This window comes from Corythoichthys intestinalis, chromosome 20 (assembly GCF_030265065.1).
Source record: "Corythoichthys intestinalis isolate RoL2023-P3 chromosome 20, ASM3026506v1, whole genome shotgun sequence".
In the NCBI taxonomy this organism is placed as follows: domain Eukaryota; kingdom Metazoa; phylum Chordata; class Actinopteri; order Syngnathiformes; family Syngnathidae; genus Corythoichthys; species Corythoichthys intestinalis.
Window position 1 is genome coordinate 33,689,714 of NC_080414.1, and position 26,204 is coordinate 33,715,917.

Here is a 26,204-nt window from a genome sequence, read left to right on the forward strand (position 1 = left end):
GTTTTGCTTCGCAAGGAAAACTCGAAACAGCAAGTGTATTCAAACTAAACTTTTGATTGAAGGAAAACTTTTTTGTGTTAACTTTTATTTTCATTGTTGTACAAGTTTTTGTTTTTGATCCAAAGTTCATTTTCTGCACAAAATAATAATCAGTTGTGTGGGTGCATGCTTGCCATCTTGCATTTGAGGGAGCTTACAAAGGGTACTCACCGCACTCCCGCAGGCGGATTGAAATGCTTCTTGAGCCAGATGCATCTCAAAATTATCTTATTTTTGAAGCAATACAGTAAGGCAAGGCAAATTTATTTGTATAGCACAATTCAACACAAGTGCCTTACAGCACATGAAGATCCACAAACAGGGAAAAAAAAGATTCGTAAAAATCACATTAAATCAAAAAGAAAGTTGAAAATAAAGACAATTGAAACAGGAAATAAATTTATACATAAAAATCACAATAAATAATCAAGAGAATTAAAAAAAAATAAAAAATTCGGAAATGGAAATAAAACCAAAAAATGAATAAGAAACAAATTACTGTAATTTTCGCACTATAAACCGCTACTTTTCTCCTTCACTTTGAATCTTGCGGTTTATAGTCCTGTGCGGCTAATTTTTTTTAATTAATTTGGATTAATAGGTAACACTTTATTTGACAGCGGCGTCATAAGACTGTCATAAGACCGTCATCATTATGACATGACACAATCATGGGCATTACTAAATGCTTATGACAGATGTAATTACAGTATGTGTCATCTGGCAAATTATGTCACTAACCCCATTTATGTCCAGCTTGGATCTTTTACATCTGTTATGAGCCTGTGCCATGTTCAGCATTTATGCCTTCCTCCCTGTCTGCAGGCTGCACAGGTGCGAGAGGGACTGGTCTCCTCAGGGGTGAGGCTAACCAACAACACCTGTGGCTCGTTAGTAGAGGCCTTTTAAGCCTAGGCCAAACATCCACCAGTTGCCAAACGATTCCAGCACTACCACCTAGTAGCCTCACTCCTGAGAAAGCCAAGCTCCCTGTGTTTTCCTTTTTTTAGTGTGTTTTTGCCTTTTATGGGGAATTTTTCTTTGACACTTTTGTTAATAAAAACTAAACCGCCCCTGCAACTGGTTCCTCTGCTTTTCCTGGTCACGTCACAACAACATCAACTCAAAACTGAGATCATTTGCCCGATAACACTAAATGACATCTCTTATAAGCATTCATTAATGCTCATGACAGTGTTATGTCATAATCATGATTCTCTAATAACAGTCGTATGGCGCCTCTGTCAAATAAAGTGTTACCAAATACCATAACTAGCAATTAATGAAACAACTGGAACAGTAACTGAATAAATGTTTAGCACTGGACATGAATTTTGATTAACATCTGTAGCGCTGTAATGCATGCTAGGAGGCATGTTGGACAACAACAGTGTTGACAGCAGGTGGCAGCAGGTGTTGACTGTCTCCCCCAAGGGACCAGTGATGGCCAAATGAAGCTTTTGAGGCAATGAAGCTTTGCACCCAATTGGTTCAAGGCTTCATGGTGGTTCATTTGTTTTTATGACAGTCGTATGATGCCCATGTCAAATAAAGTGTTACCTGTTATTAGCTTTTGGTGTTGCAGCTGCGGCTTATGGTCCAGTGCGATTTATGTAGGAACAAATGCCGTTTTCGTGCCAAATATTGTGGCTTATATATTTTCTGTGGTAAACAATAACATTTTTAGCCCTGATTTAAAGGAGCTACAAGTTAGAGCACACTTCAGACCTTAAGGTAACTTGTTCCAGAGGTGAGGAGCATAGTAATTAAATGCTGCCTGCTTTGTTTTTGTTCTTGGAACATTCAGCAGACCGGTTCCAGACGACCTTCGGGGTCTAGATGCTTCATAGGGGTTAAACAAAATATGGGACAATTCTGTTTTTCAAGGGACGCTTGGCAACTTTAACGAGCACCCGATACGATTCCGATGACAATGTCTTTTGCCACAGACCTGTCACTTTCCACCACCTGCTCCTTCCTGCTTTCATCTTGCTTTCACACTCCCCATTGCTCCAGTTGATACCAATTAGATGAACTCCTGTACCTGCTTTATCTCTACTACATGTAATCTTTCCATTCCACTGGTCTCCTTATCATTCACTCAGCTCCTTAATTTAGCAGAGATCGACCTTCATTCATTGTCTCTCCACTGCATACCTCTAATAGTCTAGGTACTCTTCTACATTGTTTTTACTCTCATTGCAGATTGTAATGACATATGCAAACAGAGGCTCCTTTCCACATCGTTTGTCAATCCAGCCAGCAGCATATAGCAAACAAGAAGGGTTTACAAAGCTGATTCTTAAGAAACATTTTAGAATAAAAATGTTGTTGGGTTAAAAAACATTGCTGATTTAACCTAGATTTATAATACAGTGGTACCTCGACATACGATCGCATCGACATACGATGCTGTCGACATCCGACGTAAAATTTCACTCAGCATTTGTCTCGACATATGACGAAATACTCGAAATACGACGATACATGACAGTGTCGCAATTTCATAGTTTTCCCACAAGACGGACGCATGGCGGATTTTCTTGTGCGAGAAATCAACATGGGTCCCAAGAAGGTTAGTGCAGGTGGCTGATAATAGGAAAAAGGTGACGCTTACAATTGAAATTAAGATGGAAATGCGTGCGAGTCAGTGAACTGCTCGACAATACGGACAGAATATGTCTACGATCTCTGCGGTCTTCCTCTGACCTCCATTTTCCAGTCTTTATAAGTTAAACTGACAATTATTATTGTTGTAACAACGGCAAGGAAGTCGCCAGCTTTGTTGGGTTTTTAATCTTTTTTTTTCAAAACTTGTGCAACACCATACGGTTACTGTCCGTCATTGTTACGGTCCGCGAGTGCGGAATACATGACTGGACCCAAGAGTGGACAACAATTAAGGGGGATGCGTACAAGCAACGGGGTAGGTTTGCTCTTAACATTGGTAGGGACGATAAAACAGCATAACCTGCATGTACACTTTTTGCTTTTTACTTTAATATTACCAAACAGATTATCGAACAGGGGTCAGAGCCACATTTCTCAACAATATGAACCTATTTAATTGATAGGCGAAATGTTCAAAGCAAAATGAATCTGTATTAACCTATACTAACTTGTATGTGAATTAGTTCAAGTGATAAAATGTTCGATTCAAACCTTTATTTTCAAAAACTACTATAGAAATATTTTGAAGGAAAGTCCCTTTATTAAAAAAAAGAGGAGCTATCTAAGAATGAGTACACTTTTGGGGGACCAAGACTTAAACTAAAGTATTGGAATTAGTGCTGTCAAACGGTTAAAAAATTTAATGTAGTTAATCATGTCATCTGTGTGATTAATCATGATTAATCACATTTCCCTCGGGATGAATAAAGTTGCTTTTCAGGACAAAAAAATATCTAGGAAAATACTTTAATTGACTTCAAATTTGTTTTAAGATGAAATGTATGATGTGTGAATGAATTAATACTTAACCAAATAGAGTTTTAAATTTTTATTTAACAACTTAACTCGTATAAAATTAAAAAATAAATAAATAAATAAAAATAAATTGTCTGTATTATACAGCAAAGAGTTTTAACAGATTAAAGTGCCTCAGATTAACAATGTGGCTCAAGTACCGTTTGGCATATTACCCAAAATTAACTGCATATTTAAAGAGCAGACAAGCACAATACAGTAACAATAGCTAGTGTTTCAAAAAATGTGTAAACAACTTATCTGTTAAATTGAACATTTCACACAAATAAATGCAGCATTTGCAGTTTTACACTAAATGGCCTGAAAGCTGTGTGAGATATAAAAAAAAAAAAAAAATGTCAATTTTCACACACTTAACTGAAAAACATTACACTAAACTGTGTGTAAAGGTGTTTAGAAACACTGCTTAAGTTAGCCATACTCTTATTTTTTTTGTCAACCAACTGCTCAGGCAAACTAGCTTGTTGACATTTTCAGATTACAGAGCAGACCTTTTCTTTTCAACAGTGTGCCCTGTCAAAGAAAACAATCTCTCGCAAAGAACGGTTGTGGCGGGTGTGACCAGATACTTTTTTTGCTAGGTGGGCCAGCTTACTGTGGGCACCATTGCGCGCAGACCACCACTGTAGTGGACATGAGTCCATGCTGGCACTGCCTTGTACCTGTCTAGTGGTTTGTCATTGGTTGTTGTTGTTTGTTGTCATTGGATTTTCAAGGCCCTCGTCTTCGACTATGTTAATGGGTCTACACTCTACAGTCTCTGGCTACCCATGTAGCGATAGCAGCAGTCAACCTACTTGTTGTCTTTTTGTTGGCGTCATTGCTAACACTAGCGAAGATATGCTTTGCCCGAAGGTGGTACTTTAGGCTGGTTGAGCTTCGATTGAAGGACAGTTCATTTCATCAGTATGTGCACACAACTTTGGTTTTATCCAGATTTCCATTAGGCAGCTTTTTAAAACGGAATTTGGTCATCATCCTCATTCATCTTCACTCATCGTGGCTGGCTGCATTGCCGCGCGGAGAATGTAAACATCAGCGTGTAGGACTACGGGAGGCAGTTGTGGCCAAACTAATTATTATTAATTAGTAATTTGCGTTATTTTTTTTTTTAATGCGTTAATATTTCCAGATTAATCATGGTCGTTAATGCGTTATTGTTGACAGGCCTAATTGGAATATAAAAGTGATTTGGTAAAAACATCATGAAAAACAACTGAGATATCCAAGAACCGGTCTACATCTGAGGCATCCAAAGTACTCTCATGAAATTCTGATGTGTAATTTCATTTGACTTTTTTTTTCATGTCAGTTCATGTTCATGTCAGTGTCCCTCTGAAGTGGACCCATTCTTGGCACTCTGAAGTCACAGTGTTGCATTAGGATAATGCACATGATGCAAACAATGATCCAAATGAGGGTCGGCTAGCTTGCCTTTGTTGTTCCTTGTGGAGGCCGCAGTTGTTTTGCAGGTTATCAAGTTTACACAGATTAAACTTTTAGTAGCAAATTTAGTGGTGTTTCCCCCACCTCCACAACAATGACATGTTTTTACATTACTTACAGTGGTTTGTGCTGGCTGAAAAAAAAAGTCTAATATCCCTCCTCTTTGAAGGGGGTGGAGGAGGTGGCACGTTGTATTTCTGTCAGCAAGGTTGTGTGAGTGTGCGTGTGTCTGTGTGGCGGGAGGAAGGGGCTAATCAGCCAATCAAACATATGTTTAAAGGGAAAAAAGTGGACCGGAATATTCAGCGAGTGAAAAGGGATCATTGTAAGTGTGAACATAATGAAAATAATTCACTTAATGTTGGTAGCGTCTATTCTATCCTTACAACATATGGGAAGACAATCAAAATTACCCATATAACTGAACTCATTGTATAATGCAAATAAGATGGCTTAAAAGTTGGTGGGGTCAATTTGAGCATCCTGAAAAGTTGGTAGTGCTATGTCCCTACCGTCCCTATGCAAATCTACGTTCTTGCGTACAAGGGTTTATTGATACAAACAAAACAAACACGCGATTGCAGAAAAGCGGGAATAACAAAATGGGGCCACGACAAAAGGTCGACAGGGATCAAATAACACTAAACTAAGCGGTGGGCAGAGAGCCAATAAGATAACAAAAAATTAACACAATACCTGCACAAGGTAGAGGAATAACCAAACAAAAAACAGCTGACCAACAAACTAGCAAATACAATGAGCCTCGAAAGTACAAGTGTCAAATGGCGATTAGCAAGTTAATATCTCGGCACCATTCTCTTGGATCGCTGGGGTTTATACAAGGACGTAGGTTTGCATAGGGACGGTAGGGACATAACACTAACAACTTTTAAGCACCCTTATTTGCATTATGCAATGACGTCAGCTATAAAGGTAATTTAGATTGTCTTCGCATGTGTTGTTAGGCTAGAATTGACCCTACCATTATTAAGTGAATTACTTTTATTGTGTTCAGACTTAGATTTAGCCCTTTTCACTTGCTATTTAGTAGGGCCGGTCCATTTTTTTGTTTGATTGTCTGATGACTAGAATTCACACTCACACAAACAGAAATGCATGTCAATATGCGGCCTCCTCTGCCTATTTTGTAGAGGAGGGATATTAGGAGTTTTTTTTTTTTTTTTTTTTTTTCGGCCAGCAGCAGCAGCAGCAGCAGCCACTATAAGGATTGGAAAAAGATGTCAATGTTGTGGAGGTGGGGAACACCCCACTAATTTTGCTACTGAAAGTCCAACCTGCATCAGGGTTAGCATAACATTAAACTGTGTGAACTTGCTAACCTGTAAAACTCGAGTAGAAAGTTGCTTAGAGAGGTATCTTCCTGTATGTTTTCTACTGTCAACTTTAATTCAATTAATTTAATTTTGTGCATTTATTCATTAATTAAAATGTATTTATTTTCTACATCATTAAAAAAAAAAATTATATTTGCAGCCTATATATATTTTTTAACGCCCCCCCCCCCCCCCCCAAAAAAAACACAAAACACAACCACTGTAAATTTCCTTTATATGAAGCAAGCATTTTGAAAAATGACTTTCTCCCAATAAAAATAATTTTTCAACATTTTAAATTTTTATGTATAAACCAGCTATTTTGAGAAATGTACCCAATCTGTTTGGTCTTATTAATGTCCCGTCCCCAGCAAAAAGTGTACATGCAGGTTATATAGCGTTATAATAGCGTCCCTACCAATGTCAAGACCAAACCTACACCTTTGGGTTTATATACTGTATTACTGTTGATTAGCTGGAATTAGCTGTAGGTGCAACGTCGGAAACACCCCACAGCCGGCTCTTTAACAAAACAAAATCTGACCAGCAGCAGAATGTGACAGCCGTACTTGACGCTAAAAACAACATGAAAGGAGAAAGCAAAATCTCTTCCGCAACACTCTCACTCTGGCCTCAGTCACACCTTGCACTCAGGGATAGCATGCAAGACACAACTGCCACATTAGAACCTGATTTATTTTTATATTATTATATGTGTATTTAATCATTTATTTCTTTTGCCACGTATAATTGCTATTTATAATTGTACCAGCAGTATTTATTAAGGCATAGGTTTTTGAGCTGTGGAACGAATTAATCGAATTATAATGTATTCTTATGGGAAAATCCACTCGACAGATGACCACTTCGACTTCGACCACTTCGACACCTAGGTCCTGGAACAAATTACATTCATAAGTAGAGGTACCACTGTACTGCCATTTTCACATTACACTTCACTTTAGGTTTCATACTATTTTTTGTCTTGAGGGGGATAGTTGAGGCATTTTAAAGAAAATCAATGAGTCATTTTAACCAAATGTTATGTAGTCCTTTAATGCTGAAAAGCCTTCTATTACAGTCACCAAATGTTTTATTAAAAATACACCCAAATATATAACATAGCATTTTTAAATTGCTGCAAATTTGCCAAATAGCAGTGATGCCAACTACAAGAAGCAAATCCAAACAATGCTATAGAAATATAACGCACTGTAGGCATGCATGCATTAGCTAATATGAGGCCGGACATATACAATACATACTGTAACAATGTCATATCATACCTGTGTGATCATCAGCTGTGGAAAAAGTGTAAAAAATGTGCAGCCATATTTCCAAGAGTCAATGAGTCACTGTGCTGACTTCCTGTGCAGGCAGTGTAAAACTTATTTTTCAACGGGATAGGCTTCAGTTCTTAACCTTAAAGGGTAAGTTTTGAATTTTTGACATTAGAATTAAGCTTCGAGTGAGCAGGAGTTTAATTAGTCGGTGGAGTTGATTTCAACAAATTCCGTGCACTTTGTCAGATATGTGTTAGTTTCAGGGCTCCCGAGTGGCTAAACTAGCACGTGTCAATGGTACAATCTTATCAGGCCAACATAAAACGATATTAACATATCTAAGATAGTCAAATAAATTCAAAATGCAGATCATTGTTCACATAAACCCATCCATCCATCCATCCATCCATCTGCCGCTTAATCTGGGGTCGGGTCGCGGGGGCAGCAGCTTTAGCAGTGAAGCACAGACTTCCCTCTCCTCAGCCACATCAACTAGCTCCTCCGGCGGGATCCCAAGTTGTTACCAGGCCAGTCGAGAGACATGGTCTCTCCAGTGTGTCCTGGGTCGTCCCCGGGGGCTCCCTCCGGTGGGACATGCCCAGAACACCTCTCCAGGGAGGCGTCCAGGAGGCATCCGAACCAGATGCCCGAGCCACCTCAACTGGCTTCTCTCAACGAAGGAGTAGTGGCTCGACACCGGGAGGGACTCGACACCGAGATGACCGAGCTTCTCTCCCTTTCACTAAGGGAGAGCCCAGACACCCTGCGGAGGAAACTCATTTCGGCTGCTTGTATCTGGGATTTTGTTCTTTCGGTCAGGATCATCAGCTCATGACCATAGGTGAGGGTAGGAACGTAGATTTTTTTCGGCTCAACACTACAGACCGATGCGGAGTCCTCATCACTGCGGATGCTGCACTGATCTGCCTGTCGATCTCCCGCTCCCTCACTCGTGAACAAGACCCCAAGATACTTGAACTCCTCTACTTGGGACAGGATGTTATCCCCGACCCGGAGAGGGCCTGCCACCCTTTTCCGGCTGAGGACAATGGTCTCGGATTTGGAGGTGCTAACCTTCAACCGCTTCAGACTAGGCTGCGAATCGCTCCAGTGAGAGTTGGAGCTCACGGCTTGATGAAGCCAACAGTAGCACATTCTCTGCAAAAAGCAGAGATGCATGCTGAGGGTACCAAATCGGAAACCCTCGACGCTTCAGCTGCGCCTAGAAATTCTGTCTGTAAAAATTATGAACAGAATCAGTGACAAAGGGCAGCCTTGGCGGAGACCAACCCTGACTGGGAACGAATTCGACTAACAGCCGGCAATGCGGACCAAACTCTGATACCGGTCGTACAGGGACCGAACAGCCCTTACCAAGGGGGTCGGTACCACGTACTCCCGGAGCACTACCCACAGGACTCCCCGAGGCACACGGTCGAACGCCTTCTCCAAATGAACAAAACACATGTAGACTGGTTGAGCGAAGTCCCACTGTTCCACTGTTCCACGGCCGGGATGAAAACCAAATACAAATACCCACGCGGCCAAAACAATATCATACCAAACTGCTGTAATTCATTTCATTCTGCACGATTATTTTTTGAAATGCGTAATGCGATCACAATAGAGAGGAGTGCTTCGGCTACATGTGCTCATGCTGCATTCAAGGAAGGTGGGAAGTCGGACTTATCCCACTCGGATGGTAACAAGTGCGACCTCATAGGGTTCCAAGCTAGTGTAAACCTGCCATCTTGTAATTGATCAAATAGTGGCAGAAAAATAATGGCTGATGTAAATACACACTGTAAATTGAATTATTTAGTTTACCATTGTCGGTCTGCTTTTCGACGGGCTGCACCATTTTGTCGAGTGACGTCAGATTTAAGCAACTCGTCATGTCTGGGCACATTTTTTCAACATTGCGACTAGGACCTCCCAGTTCGAGTGGCTTTCCAATGATATATTTCAAGGTCGGAGGTTGGAACCTCCGTCTTCCGACCTTCCTCGAATGCAACATCGGTCTGTTGACTGAAGGATGGCAACCTGGTGAAATGTGCATTCAGAGGCTGTGGAAACAGACAGAAGAAATCCGCAGAGGTGGGTAGTAACACGTTACATTTACTCCATTACATTTACTTGAATAAGATTTCGAGAAAAATGTACTTTAGGGGTAAGTTTAGTAGGTTTACAAAGTTTACGTTGTACTTTTACTTGAGTAGATTTGTGAAGATATGCTACTCTTACTTCACTACTTTTGGGCTACACTAGTCGTTACATTGTTCCTCTTTAATTTACATATTACATTTGTATATTACTTTATATTATACATATTAGGTAGTGGCTCTACCAGATTCATCAATGAAACGTCGCAACAATAATCACATGACTCCATTATACCAATCAGACTCAAGGTTGGTGTTCTATAATCACGCCAGTCTGTTCAGTCACATGGCGTCTTTCAAGCACCATAAAAAATTAAGCATTTGACACAAAGCACCGCCGCCGACATGATTCGAAAGCGCGGATTTTAATCTCTCTCCCAGTTTTTTTACCGATCGACCACAGAGCACCGGAGATATGATCCTTTTAGTTTCATAATAGGAAATATGTTTTATCCACTAGATGCACTCATGCTCTTTGGATGATGAATAATGTTTCATTTATGTAGATTTTTTTTTCTCTCACCAGAGTTCAATGATTTTTTTTTTTTTTTGTATTTCTTTGGCATGAAGTGGTTATGTAATCGGTAATAGTACAGTATAATAATATAAGTTCATATTGATAATTTTTGTGCTTAGAAAAAAAAAACATTGTTTAAAAAAAAAAATCAAACAGCGTACACAGTTATTCACACTATTACTCATTACTTAAGTATTCTTCTGACAAGATATTTTTTCACTTGAGTATATTTTTTGGATGACTACTTTTACTTTTGTAACATTATTTAGAAGTAACGCTACTCTTACTTGAGTAAAAAATTTTAGCTACTCTACCACCTCTGAAAATGAGCAAAGGAAAGTTTCCACAATTTCCCTATAAAGAACAAGAAACAATATGAACTGTGGTTACTTGCTCCTGGCTGCGACATAAAAAATCAGCCATGAAAAAAATTATATCACTCTGCCCTGCACCCTGCAGAGCTCCTGGATTAAAAATGTTGCTGTTCATACTACAATTATTGACATCCAATGGTAAGTTTTAATAACTTTATCCTGAAAACATAGCCAACACTATTTTTTGCATCGGTCATCTGTGATTATCATGCATGCATATATTGTTTTTTATCGACATGCTAAGATGGGACCATTGACTTGCACTAGCTTAGCCACTCCCGAGCCCTGAAACTAACAAATAACTAACAAACAGCACGGAATTTCTTGAAATCAACTCCACCGACTAATTAAACCCCCGCTAACTCAAAGATTAAGCATAATGTAAAAAAATCAGAACTTCCCCTTTAAATAGGACGGCAGTATCATGTTGAAAACGTTTGGATGGACAGCTTGGTGTTTTCCCTATACACTGCTGGCCAAAAGTATTGGCACCGCTGCAATTCTGTCAGATAATGCTCAATTTCTCCCAGAAAATGATTGCAATGACAAATGCTTTGGTAGCAATATTTTCATTTATTTTGCTAGCAATGATAAAACAAAAGAGAATGGGGAAAAAAAATGAAATATTTGCCATTTTACACAAAACTCAAAAAATGCGCTGGACAAAAGTATTGTACCCTTTGAAAAATGATGTGATGCTTCTCTAATTTGTGTAATCAGTAGCACCTGTTACTTATCTCTGTCACATAACAGGTGGTGGCAATAACTAAATCATACTTGCAGCCAGTTAAAATGGATTAAAGTTGACTCAACCTCTGTCCTGTGTCCTTGTGTGTACAACATTGAGCATGGAGAAAAGAAAGAAGACCAAAGAACTGTCTGAGGAATTGAAAAGCAAAATTGTGAGGACGCATGGGCAATCTTGAGGGTACAAGTCAATCTCCAAAGACCTGAATGTTCCTGTGTCTACCCTGCGCAGTGTTATCAACAAGTGTAAAGCCCATGGCACTGTGGCTAACCTCCCTAGATGTAGACGGAAAAGAAAAAATTGACGAGATTTATATGAACAATTGTGCGAATAAAGAACCTCAACTAACATCCAAACAAGTTCAAGCTGTCCTGCAGTCCGAGGGTACAACAGTGTCAACCCGCACTATCCGTCGGCATCTGAATAAAAAGGGACTCTATAGTAGGATAACAAGGAAGACCTCACAACTGTCCCAGAGACATAAAAAAGCCAGGCTGGAGTTTGCCAAAACTTACCTGAGAAAGCCAAAAACATTTTTGAAGAATGTTCTGTGGTCAGATGTGACAAAAGTAGCGCTTTTTGGGAAAAGGCATACATAGAGTTTACAGGAAAAAAAAAAAAAAAACGAGGCCTTTCAAGAAAAGAACACAGTCCCCACAGTTAAACATGGTGGAGGTTCCTTGATGTTTTGGGGTTGCTTTGCTGCCTCTGGCACTGGACTGCTTGACCATGTGCATGGCATTATGAAGTCTGAAGACTACCAACAAATTTTGCAGCATGATATAGGGCCCAGTGTGATAAAGCTGGGTCTCCCTCAGAGGTCATGGGTCTTCCAACAGGACAATGACCCAAAATACACTTCAAAAAGCACTATAAAATGGTTTGAGAGAAAGTACTGGAGACTTCTAAAGTGGCCAGCAATGAGTTCAAACCTAAATCCCATAGAACACCTGTGGAGAAAACCGAAAATGGCAGTTTGGAGAAGGCACCCTTCAAATCTCAGAGACCTGGAGCAGTTGGCCAAAGAAGAATGGTCTAAAATTCCAGCAGAACATTGTAAGAAACTCATTGATGGATACCGGAGGCGGTTGTTCGCAGTTATTTTGTCTAAAGGTTGTGCTACTAAGTATTAGGCTGAGGGTGCCAATACTTTTGTCCGGCCCATTTTTGGAGTTTTGTGTAAAATGATAATTATTTACAAAAAAAAAAAAAAAATCCATTCTCTTTTGTGGATTTTCATTGCAAGCTAAACAAAATGAAGTTATGACTACCAAAGCATTTGTAACTGCAGTCATTTTCTGGGAGAAATTGAGCATTATCTCACAGAATTGCGAGGGTGCCAATACTTTTGGCCAGTAGTGTATTAAGACTGGTGCCTCAACTTTCAAAATTGAAGAAGAAAAAACAAAAAGAACCACACTCCACCATTTTTTCAAAAACAAATGTTTGCTAAAATAACCACAAACTTTGTTTTATTTCTCTGCTTACTTTTAAGACCCATCATCTGTTTCTATCACATGAAATAGGGTGATGTTGAATATGACCTGATGTCCATTATTCCATGCATACAAAACTCTCTCTCTGGCATTGTAGTCAAGCATGGAAATATGGAAGTACTGATTGAGAAACGGAATGTCTATGTACTCATACGTTGAAGTCTTTGTGGAGTATGCGTAGTAAACCTTTGCTCCAGACAGGTGAGAGTTGGTGATATAGAGCGTCCCACAGATCATGAATGACTCCCCTGCATTCCTCTTCGAGTATTCCGTGTTCCAAGTATTGAGGACCTGCAGGGTGTCTGGATCGATCTGGGAAATGACAACATTTCCAGCATTTTGGTTGGTGGCATACGCAACCCACATTCCCAGTTCATCTGCCATGACGTCGATGTCCGAGTATCCTCCCCATGCGTATGGGTACATGTTATGGAAACCGGCAAACTCCAAAGCTCGCTGGGCCAGCACGGTGCCTGTCTCAAAGCTGTACTTGACAATAATGTTACTCTGGTACTTGTTGTAATAAAGTGAACCATTGTAGACAATATGATTGGTTCCCTCCCATTTGAACGGAAGGCTGTAAGTGCGAGCGACCACTCCTGCTGCAAAGTCCTCCATTGTCTTGAACTCTCGAACGATCTTACTGTTGGTATAACCGTCCATGTACCAAACCTATATCAAAGAGATTGAATGGGGGGGTGTACATATAGAGGGTTTGGGTGGATGAGCAGATGAAAGGTGTGATTGAAAAATTAGTTTTTTTTCGGTTGGATGGAGGGTTATTAAGTTGGATAAGTGGACGACACAAAATATTACAGTAAAGTGCAGCTGTAATGAGACAACTTAAAGAGATTTGGTTGGACTATTCTGTCAATGTGAATTGTATTGTAATGTAATTGACTTTCTTTATTTTTAGTTTGCTTAATGTGGCTGTATTATTAAAGTCAACACAAAAACTGTATCATGATATACTGTCATTATACTGTGTATTATTTAAAGTTATTACTAATGTCGCTTTACACAGCCATAAAAGTATAATAAAAATTAAACATATATGAAATGGAGTGAGCTACAATTTAAAAGAAATAACCTTTAACTCACTCTGTTGTGCCTTGTAGATACAAGGGAATCGGTCATCCATGCCCCAAAGCGGGTTCCAGAGGTTTTTATTGTAACAGGGCCGTTGATTTTCATTAACTTCCCGCATGCTGTCAATAAAGAAATGCAGAAGTCAATGATAGAGCGATAGATTGGAATAAGTCTGACGCCCCCTTCCTCCCTTATATATGTGCTTTAGATTGCTTTTGCTTGGATATCCAATTGTCACCATGGAGGAATTTCTTATGAATATCAGTTTTGTATGTTAAGTAATTTAAAATTGGAGGACCTGAAAGAAAGGTGAAACAAATATGATGCCACTAAATTCTAACCAGTAAACATGTTGTTGACAAACATGAGCGGACTCTAAAAAGCAAGGGTACAGCTTTGGTCTCTTCTCACGAATATGAACCTAATTAATTAACACTAGAAGTCCCAGCAAATTCTGGAGCATGAGGATTTGCCATTGGGAAAGGCCAAATTGGCCTCTGCTGGGCATTCTAGTGTTAACAGGCTAGATGATCGATGCAAAGTAAATCTGTATTGACTTATACTAACTTCCATGTGTATTGGTTCAGGTGATATACCGTTCGATTTAGGCTGAACATGAAAATATTTTTTAAGTAATGTAGAAAATACATAAATACAATTTAATTATTAAATAAATGTACTAATAGGTATTTGATTTAAAAAATGTAAAGACACAACATGCGCCAGCCTTCTTTTCTTCTAAACCAGGTTATTTACAAGAAGTAAAGCAGCAGCATGTTTTTTTTTCTTCTGTCAACACTTTCCTGTGAAACACAGACTGGGACTTCTCCCTCTCTAAGCAACTTCTGGTTCTATAGTTTCCAGCAGATTTCACAATATTTCTCACAGTTTAAATAATGTTAACAGTAGAAAACACATGCAGGAGGACACTTCTCCATAAGCAGCTTCCTACTCGAGTTTGGCAGGTTGGCAATTCACACAGTTTAATGTTATGCTAACTCTGATGCAGGTCGGACTTCCAGTAGCAAAATTAGTGGTGTGTTCCCCACCTCCACAACATTGACGTCATTTTACATTACTTACAGTAGCTGCTGCTGGCCGAAAAAACCCTCTAATATTCCTCTATTTCGAAGGGGGTGTGGGAGAGGATGGGTGGTGTCAAGTCATCAGCCAATCAAACGTGCGTTTGGGAAAAAAAATAATGGACCGGCACATTGAGCATGTGAAAAAGGGTAAATTTAAGTCAGAACATAATAAAGATAATTCACTTTGTACCTATAGGTTCACTTTTATCCTTACAACATATGGGAAGACAATCTAAATAACCTATATAACTGAACCCATTATATAATGCAAATAAGGTTGCTTAAAAGTTGGTCCAATTTGGGCATCCTTAAAAATTGGTCGTGTTATGTCCCTATAGTTCCTATGCAAACCTACACCCTTGCTAAGAGGACTTATGAATGGTCTGAAGACACATCATAATCAGTGGGTTCTACTAAGGAACTGAAAGCCAAAAAATATTTTCTTTTTGGGTTATTCAACACTGCATAGTGGTCACTACAGTGGACAGCTACTGAAACGTATCTTTCTCTTTAATGCATTGCTTTCTTTGGTTTAACTGCATAGCAACCTCAAGAATGGTATTTGCTGCCATACTCTATTGAGATCAATTCAGTGTTCAATTGGTGCAACTGCAAGTAAAAAAAAACGCTCTGAATCCAAGATAGCCAACAACCTACAACCAGTGTTGTCACTAACGTGTTACTAAGTAACGCGTTACAGTAATTTTATCACTTTCTTTCAGTAACGAGTAATCTAACCCGTTCATTTTTCCAAACCAATAATCTGAGTACAATTAGTTTCCTTAGTGTCTGTGTGTTACTATTTTGTTATTGTCTCATAATGTACACTGCACCGGAGTGTACATAATGAAAAATCCCATATGATACACTACGGTTCAAAAGTTTGGGGTCAAAGCGACCCCAAACTTTTGAACGGTAGTGTATGTAGAATGAAGAATACTGTAGTCATGTACGAAGAGCATTTTGAATAGAAAATGTGTTCGCTTCCATGGTAACCGCTCACAGTTACTTTCTGTTTTCATCTCGAGTCAGAAGTATTTTGGGACTGAGAGAGGCGTGTGCCAGCGTGGGTTCACATTCGAGCCGAGTGCAGCCACCTGTTGGAAATGTGCGTGGGAATGTTGATCTGTGTGCGTCCATGAATGAAGGTGAGATTTTTTCCTTGATTCTGGAGGGTTCCAGCGATAGGTTGGAGCTGCTACATGAGTGGACGTTTCGTAGCTTTGCCATTGCAACGGCAGGTAGACATCGGCAAGCATTGTTTATATCATATTCCATGTTGCACATTTATGCCGTGAGGTGACATGTTCGTTTAGCATCTTTGGGACGTGTTGTAAGTCCGATTGAGTGTATATTGCTTAATTGTTGGCACGTTTTGTGGCCAAATTGACCACATGTGTGTACGACGTACTTACGAGTTGTGCGCGGTTGTACCCTAACCTCTAAACCCTAACCCGAAATTCAGAATTTTTTACATTACGCTCAATCTTCGTGTTAGTGGGATTTAATTATTCGATGGAGTTGAATTTAACAAATTCCATGCAGTTTGTCAGTTTTTTGTTAGTTTCAGGGCTCCGTACTGGCCTAGCTAGCGCTAGTCAATGGTGGTCGTCGACTAATTAAAACGCGAAGACTAAGCCAGATGTGAAAAATTCTGATCTTCCGCTTTAAATTCAATTCTCGGAAAGTCAATTACGTGCGATGACATATTTATGTTGTCATTCATATGTTAAGGTGGCAAAAGGTGAAAAATTGGTAAAATGTAACTGATAAATTACTTTTAAAGTAACTTAGTTACTTTAATAATAAAGTCATCAGTAAAGTAACTATATTCATTTTTTTTTAGGTGTAATCAGTAATGAAATTACTTTTTCAAGTATCTGTGACAACACTGACTACCACCCGTGTCGTCTACAAGCGGCATAACTTGTCAATACTTCTATGCCCGAAGAGCAACAGCGGTAGAAAAAAAAAAAAAAGATATATATATATAGTATATAGTAACATCTAGAGAAAGATATCTGTTTGGAATATGAAATATTTGTGTTTATACATAGAAATTTCTGATTAACCATGTATCCAATGAAATGGACATCATGCGTCGATAAATTGAAAAAATGACATTGTGAAAAATACTTTAATCTTGTAAAAGATAGCATTGTGCTGAAAAATGACATTATGAAAAAAAGGCTATTGTGGAAAAAGGCATTATGAGCTAATAAAAATACTTTGTGAAAAGCACTTTTTATCTTGGAAAATGTTTTTCATAATAGTATTACCTTATTTTACAATATACGGGCCATATTACACAATTTTCCTGTTGCTCATCAAAAGGTATTTAAATTTCAAAATGTTTTTTTTATTTAATTTTCCATACTAAATGAAGGAGATAGTACCTTTTCTCGGTGACACCGTCTAACTCTTTGCATGACTCTAACACGCCCAATATAAAATAAAAGGCATAGCTTATACCATAGTTTAAGGAAAAAAAGCAGAATATAGGGCATAAGAGATAAAAAAATGCCTTCTTATCACGGAAGCCCAGCGCGTGCGTCATGTCTGGACCACCAAGTCTCGCAATCAGTTCTCCCGGACAGTCCACAACAAATAGTGGTATGGTCTGTCCTAACACAAGGAACACAGGAGAACGCCCGACATCCAACTGATAACATGACTGACAGGACTCCAAGAGTCCCGTTGACCCTGGTGGCGGCAAAATCCACATCCTTGTTGCCCGGACAACAGTAACTCCCGAATCCTCCTGTCCAATCCACAAACAGACAATAATCCCAAACACACCCTTCTTCCTGCCCAAGCCCGCCCCGCGAGAGCCTTCAAAAGACTGAATGTTTAACTAAGCGTTGTCATTTTTCTCGGGAACTGTTGTTGACGTATGATAGGGGGACCTTGCCTGCCCGCCTGGGTGTTTTCTGTTTTGCCTTGCCGTTTTGATCTTTTTCGCCCTGAATAAATTTCCAACTTGTTTTCGGTGAGCCTTCTTTAAACCTCTAAAGATGGAGTCAGTACAAAGGGTTAAGACTAAGGTGAATGCCAGGAGTTTGCCCTTCTGGCCGGATTGCCTGGGTCCCCCCGGCCCGGATCACTGGATCTGCTTCAGCGCGGGTCCAGCAGTTCGGCTGGCGTGATTCCAGCGATCTGGCTAGAAGGTCAGATTCCTTCATAAACGTCTCTTAATTTTTTGGGAGTCCTCCTGTCTTAAATACAAATGACCCACTGTTCACTGTCAACAGGCGTACAAGTGGTGGAGTGCACCATACTTAAATAATGATTTTAAACTTTCATCTGCATGAATGGTTTTCACCATGCAACGTTTGGGAAGACGCCATAATTATAAAATGATTAATGAATAAAGATGAGCAGTTTTATCAGAGGTGGTAAAGCATGGCTGGCCTGATAAACAATATCTTGCAATAATTCACTTTTACACAGGTGGAAAACTTCAGCCTGCTGATACTGGATTGTCACACACCAGCATTGCTTCGCAAGCTGATTTACACCGGCCTTTCACCTGCTACAAAAACAGCAATTGAAATTTGACTGTGGTTGGATATATCAAATTTAGAAACACATTAAAAATGATGTTATATAGTTGCATATTCTCCTTTCAGAAATAATGCAAGTTTGGCATACCCAATCCTTCTACATCTGTTTGAGGCTTTCATGCTCAACAAATGTGTATTTTGTGTAGTTTAACACCTGATTGGTGAGCTGAAACTCAATAAACCTTCGTTTTGTGTATACGAGCCATTAAAAGGGCAATTTTCCAACAGTAAAAATGTCTTAAAATTTCACTCACTTAGTTTGCCCATACAACTGCGGAGTCTGTTATCCAGTCGCAAGAGTCGCTGATAAAGCTCATCATAGTCATAGACTCCTAGTTCCTCCTGGATGCTTGTTAACACTGATGATAGATTCCTGATCTCCTCTTTGAATTGGGAGATCAGTGCCGCATCCATTTTATACTGCTCCAATACAGGAATCATTGGCGTCAGCTGGTCCATCTTGTCTTGAAGCTCCTAAATGGACATGTGACAGCCAGAGAGATGAATACAAAATGTACACAAAGAAAATGCAAATTATGGATGAATATCAAAAACCTGGAAGTTTCTCGTCATGATCGATTTCCTGTCATCCTCAATCTGTCTAAATTTTGTCCTGAGGCCCTTCATCTGATTCTCCATTTTTGTCACATACTGAAAATCCCTCTGAGTTCGCAGATTCAGCACCTCAATGGACTGAGTCATGTTCTGCACCTGCAAAAACATCGTGATCAATATTGTTGATGAACCAAAAACCAGGAAGGTTAAATCACATGGTTCGTACGGGATGCTTGAAATCCTTGAAAATGCCTGGATTTTACTGTGATGGTTTCCAGTAGTAGAATGTAACGAAGTAAAAGTACTTCGTTAATGTACTTACATTTACTTTATTCCCAGAGAATTCTGGAGCATGGGCATTTGTCTTGGGGAAGGCCGAATTGGCCTCTGCTGTGCATTCCAGTGCAGTGTTTTTCAACCTTTTCTGAGTCAAGGCACATTTTTACATTGGAAAAAATCTTGCGGCACACCATAAACCATAAATGTTCCAAAATTACTTTCTGTACAGTATATTTATTTATAAAATAGTTTTTCAATATTTATCCTTAGCTACTCAGTTTGAAACCTGAACCTGTTTAGATGAACCCAAAGCTGATATCCTGGCAGGATTCTTCATCAACAACTCTCAGTCTCTGTTTTTATTTTTTATGGCAGTTAGGCTTGAAAAGCTCAGAATTATCAGACAGGGGGACTTTAGCAATGTCTTTAACCACATCAGGGCCGAGCAGCTCGCTGACAATAGCTTTGCAGGCAGGTAGTGTTAAAACTCTGCCACAGTGTGGGACTTTGGATTTAGCAACAAGTTCAGCAACAAGGTAACTGGCTTTGGGGGCTTTCTCATTTACCTTTCTAGCTTTTCTCAAAAAAGTTGCCTGTTTCTGTGTTTTCACAAAGGCGAACAAAATAGTCCATCGACTTGTTTTGAAGCGACAGGTGTTTCGTTTGGGGATGACGTTTAGGATAGCTGCTCGTGTCGCGTTCAAGAACTGCTCAGATTTCTAGCTGTCAGCCACCTTGCTGCCCTTGACAATGTGTTGGAATAAAACACAGAGGGAGGATTGACTGTCGTCACAAATGGATAAAATGGAAAGGACACTTTCGTGAGTATTGACTCTTGACGAGTCTAATCAAATGATGTACAGTAGACGTGGTAGGGTCCACATTGTCACGGACAGCAAGGTAGCTGAAATCCGAGCAGATATTGAACGCAACGAGCAATACCTAGTTCATCTGCACACGGCCGCAACTTTCTACCTCCTCCTTCCTTCCTACTGCAACTCCGCCCGACGACGTAAAAAAAAAAAAAAAATAATAATAATAATAATAAATAAATAAAAATGAGATATTTGCTCATTTCTCGCAGCACACCTGACGATCTCTCATGGCACACTAGTGTGCCGCGGCACACCGGTTGAAAAACACTGTTCTAGTGTTGAACTGGCTGTGAGCCACTTTGCTCGGCTTGGTTGTCGCTAGGAGTCGGCCTACTCGCCTGGCTCTCGATCAACTCCCCTTGTTGCACTAGAAAATAGCCACTTATTTTGCTTTCAGAGGTGGGTAGTAACGCGTTACATTTACTCTGTTATATTGACTAGAGTAATTTTTTAGAAAAAAATACTTATAAGAGTAGTTTTACTGAGCCATACTTTTTACTATTACTTGAGTAGATTTGCTAAGAAGAAATACTACTCCTACTCCGCTAATTGGGGCTTACACTAGTCGTTACGTTTTCCTTTGTTACTCTACATATTAGCATCGTTTGCAATGACAAAACTAAAATCTAACAGTAGCTCTACCAGTTTCACCAATGAGACGTTGCAACAATAATCACATGACTCCATTAGCCTAATCAGACTTAAGCTTGCGGCCTGTTCAATCACGTGCCGTTTTTAAAGTACCGTAAAATATTATGTATTTGACAGAGAGCACTGCCCTCAACATGACTCAAAAGTGCAGATTTTAACCTCTCTCCCAGTTTTTATTCGGCACTGATTGAAAACCAGAGATGTGATCCTTTTAATTTCATAATAGGAACTATGAAACAACCACAGGTTCAACTATTTAAACTAGGAACTATTTTCTTCACTAGAGGGCACTTGTGATTTTTGGATGAATGTTGTTTCATTTCTGTAATGTATTTTCTTTCGCCAGAATTCAGTGATTCTTTTTTTGTTTGGTTGTTTATTTATTTTTTTTTTATTTATTTATTTTTTTTAATGCATTTCTTTGGCTTATAATGTGGTTATGTAATGGGTTATTGGTATATTACCGTATTAGCACGAATATAAAACAGTGTTTTTTGCATTGAAATAAGACTGAAAAAGAGGGGGTTGTCTTATATTCGCGGTCTAGATAGCATACCCATTCACGACGCTAGATGGCGCCAGATATCATTGAAGCGATGTTCTGTCATGACAGATCTCAGCTACTCTCCCCATTCACGGCGCTAGATGGCGCCAGATATCATTGAAGCGATGTTCTGTCATGACAGATCTCAGCCTCTCTCAAGTTTAACCAGTTTGCAATTTTTTATTGCAATGTTTTTCCTTATTCAGATTTGTTTCAAGACTACAGTTACAGTTAGACTTCACTTTGATGGTTAATGCTGTTATTGCAATTTTGTTGTTTTATCACAATAGATTACCAGAAGCCATTCATTTAAGAATGTAATTGCACTTTCCTTTACATATTTAAATATTCAGATATTAAGATTTGAATGAGGCAAAATAACATGCTTTTTCTCTCAGATATATTGTTATAATCATTTGTTTCGGATGTACTCTAATTATTTTCTGTATAAAAATTAATTTGGTGTTCAAAAAGTCTTTTTTCAAACTTGAGTCTTGAAAAAGAGGGGGTCGTCTTATAATCAGGGCCGTCTTATATTCGGGCCAATACGGTAATAAATGTTGATATACTAGTTGATAACTTTGTGCATAAAAAAAAAAAAAAAAAAAAATTGTTTAAAAAAAAAAATCTAACATCATAAGCAGTTACTCACAGTGTCACTCACAACTTGAGTATTCTTTTTACCAAATACTTTTTTACTTGCACTTGAGTACATTTTCTGGATGGCTATTTTTAATTGAGTAATATTATTTAGACATAACGCTACTCCTACTTGAGTAAAATATTTGGCTACTCTACCCACTTCTGCTTACTTTAAGGAGTAGGAGAGCTTACTAGCTTGGAACTAGCTTCACTAGTTTCGTCGAAAACTGAATAGTTTTTTGTTGTCTTGTGAACTACAAACGTACATCGAGATATCATTTAGCTTAGCAATTGGAGGAGAGAGCCATTTTTCAAGTGTCCTCAGTCATGCCTTATGTGTCCAACAATAGCATGCTATCACTATGCAAACACCTCTGCTATTGGACGCTCTCAGTTTGACACAAAACGCTCACTGTCGCCGGGAATGCACCCTCCTTGGGGCGTTCAGAAACGGCACCTTTCAGACTAAATTTTTACAGTTGCAGGGGTCGTAGAGCATTTTGGAAGGCCTTTGCGTACTTGTGACACCATATATTTATTTCTAGGAAACTAGGAAATATTTTCTCCACTAGAGGGCACTCGTGTTCTTTGGATGAATGATGCTTCATTTTTGTAATAATTTTTCTCTCTTTTTATTTTTATTTTTTTCTTAATGTGGTTATGTGATGGGTTATTGTACAGTATAATAATGACAGTTCATATATAAATAACTAAATAACTACCATTGTAAAAACAAATAATAATCAAACATCGTAAGCAGTTACAACGTTACTCATTGCTTGAGTATTCTTTTCACCAAATACTTTTTTACTTGTACTTGAGTACATTTTTTTTGGATGACTACTTTTACTTTTACCTGAGTAATACTATTTTAAAGTAACACTACACTTACTTGAGTAAAATCTTTGGCTACTCTACCCATCTTTGCTTATTCTTATTTTATTATTTATTTTTATTTTTTCAGTAATGGGATAATCGAACTAATTATTTTTTTACAACGCCGTTACCGTTACTGACGGTCAAAAGCGGTGCGTTACTTACTTTGAATAAATTGAAGAAACTACCAGCCATAACGAGTCTACTCTGCTCTGTTGAATTGTCATCCAAGACTTGGGGTGCGTTCAGGGTCATGGCAATTAAAATAGTAAACACACATAGCCTACCTTTGCAAGAACGATGGAGTTGATACGTTTGATACGGTCATAATGTGTAGATCCTGCACTCATCTGGAGCAAAACTGTTCGTAGCTTTGTAGCGATTTGTATTTTCGGAATCGCTGATGAGTTTAGTAACATACATCAAACAATAAATACAGCAGAATGTCCATTTCGCGTAATTGTGGAAGCCCATCGACATCTTTACTCCATTTGTCTTCGGGTTGCTCGTAAGGGTCAACATTGTTCACATCCTTAAGTTTGAACACTTATCTGTTCTTCACCATAGTAACGAGTTTGTCTCTTTATGGAACTGGCAAGTTAAAGTATAATCTCCCGCGAGCCAGACCTGCTTCCAATAAGGCTGCGTTGTTGTCAAATCTCACGTGATCCCCCATTCCGTGACGTAAACGCTCGAGCCTAATAGCGCACGTACTTCAGAGCCGGTGTTTTCACACACAAACCGGAACAGCGCGTGCGGCAAACACACACACGCAAAACAGATGCAGAGGAATATGATGGCAGAGCATTCAGAGGAAAATTTGTCCTTTACGAGGTGGAGATATAAACACTATTTCAAGTTGGTCGAAATTAAAGGAAAGAACGTGCATGTAAAGTGTAATTTATGCCCCGGGGCAAAGCTTTTGTCGACATCTGTGGTAAGCAATTAGATTCCGTTTAATTTTGTTGCACTTCATGTGTTGGATAAATCTGTTGCTGGTGAGGTGCAATAAATAATACAAGGTTCTATGACACAACTACCTGTCTGTTCTTCTCTATTCAACTGACTCGAATACTGCTCAGAAAATTTCAAATTCTTTGACATACAAAAACTTCTTTTTAAAGTAAAGGAAATAGTTACTTTCCCTGGTAACTAGTTACTTTAACTATAGAGTAAGTCAGTTACTACTTTTTGGAAGAAGTAGTGAGTAACTATAACTAATTACTTTTTTAAAGTAACGTGCCCAACACTGTTAACAACACTGGTAATAGCCTTGTAAAGAGCTTTACTAGTTTAGTTTACTAGTTTTTCGAGATATCGTTAGCTTAGCAATCGGAAGAGAGAGCCATTTTTCAAGTGTCTTCGTCGGTGACTTATGTGTTCAATGAAAAGCATGGTATGACTACGCCAGCAAATCTGCTATTGGACAGGCTCAGAATTTGCCACAAAACGTTCACTGTCGCCGGGGATTCTCTGTCTTCAGGGGTAGTCGAAAATTATGGAAGATGTTTGCGTACTTGTGAGAAGGCACAATATTTTATTTCTGCTTGATCGTTAAAAAAACAATTGGGGATAAGTTTAAAAGGAAAATTGTTCTCAAAAGTCCTTAAACAATGCTTGAATTTGGACTCGAAAAAGGTGTATGAACCCTGTAACCTGCTGCTGGAGAACAAAGTTCAAAAGAATGTTCCTACCTTCTCGAGGAGATGGCGGAGTTGCCTGCTTTTAGCATCTCTAGAGCACAAATTTTGTTCTGGCGCCACAACCGTGCAGATACAGCGCCCATCGGCATCCTGGGCTGAGCTGTACACCTGCCAGCCCTCCTTTGGCCCCATGGTCTGTAAGCACAAAACCAACACTTACGTTTAGACTGGGACCAATTATAGTTAAAGCTGTTTGATATTATTTAGCAAGCATCTCCTTTATAAATGAAATTGTCCTCAAGAAACTTGTGTTCCACTTAAATAATGTCAAAGAGAGAAAGTGATTGAATGCTAATAATACAAGAAAAATGAAGGGCTTCTCAGAGCAACATCAGATGATAAGTTGCTGGTGACAGAAGATGATAGTGCGTCTTGAAGATAGAAATAGGGCTTCGTGGAACAGCTGCATGCATAGAAATCTCCTTATTGATTGAAGAGGGGCTTAAACAAGAGACTGTGGTGAAGACTCTTACAACAAGCATTCATTTTCTCTTTTAAATGTGTTGATTGTAAATCCACATTAAATGTCCAATATTTCTGTGTTATGTATGCCATCTTGTAGCACAAAGCTGTCTCCATTTGATATTTACTCCCTGAACAAACACAAAGATCAATTTGGCTGTCAGATGGTTGCTAGATTCATTGCCATAATAATTCTGTATTTGTTTAAATATTACCACGATCACTCAAACGTCCAAAGTTGGTACAAGCACAGCATATTGGCTGGTACTGGAGAATGAGATTACAACCAGTTATAACATTCTAGATAAAATTGATTTCCTTGCAATGATTTACTTCATTCATTCATATTTTTCCTTTCCAGTTTGCAGTTTCAGATTTATTCAAATTTATTAGGGTTTAATCTAGCCTTTTGTGTTTTGTGTGATTTCACAAATGTTATACAAACTGCAAATGGCCGCGAAGTGCTTGGGTAAATAAATGCAAATTGGCTTTTTCTCTTTTGTTAACACTTCAACCTTGGTAGAGTCTTTTGCTCTACCGGGTGTGTTTCTGATTTCTTTTTAATCAATCCATATACAGCCAAGGTCAACATTTCTTTTACTCCCTTTTATTGCTTTTTTCATTAGGTTACTTCAATAAACAGAAAATGTCACTCACACACACAAAAATCTTTAAGATGTGCATATATGCAACCTGGAAACTGATTTTTCCCACTTAGTAGTCCCAATTGTTGCAGTACAATAGTGACTAGTGATCTCATGATATGGCGTTACAACAGTTATCGATACACGGGTCAGGAAATTGAAAAGCAAGCCTTAGACTCCACCATCAGTTGACAAGACAGCTCCCACAGACATCGCGCCACGCCTTCCTGTAGGAGTGACCCGAGAAGAACGTTGAGTTGGCTTTCAAGCTGATAAACTCAAACACACGCTGCGTTCTAACGCTGGATTTAGGTGGAAACGGGACGAAGATTTTGCTGCATATAAGCAGGC

General features: G+C 39.0%; 1 protein-coding gene across 1 annotated transcript in view; it reads right to left on the reverse strand.

Moving 5' to 3' along the window:
• Window positions 1-12,743: 12,743 nt before the first annotated feature.
• Window positions 12,744-26,204, reverse strand: part of olfm3a (olfactomedin 3a) — a 59,756-nt gene continuing 46,295 nt past the window's right edge. The window contains exons 2-6 of the mRNA XM_057824502.1: window positions 24,739-24,882; window positions 19,178-19,333; window positions 18,877-19,096; window positions 13,987-14,093; window positions 12,744-13,557 (exon numbers count right to left, since the gene is read on the reverse strand). Coding sequence (XP_057680485.1) covers window positions 12,880-13,557; window positions 13,987-14,093; window positions 18,877-19,096; window positions 19,178-19,333; window positions 24,739-24,882 — 1,305 coding nt within the window. The 3' untranslated portion in view covers window positions 12,744-12,879. The remainder of the gene's footprint in view (window positions 13,558-13,986; window positions 14,094-18,876; window positions 19,097-19,177; window positions 19,334-24,738; window positions 24,883-26,204) is intronic.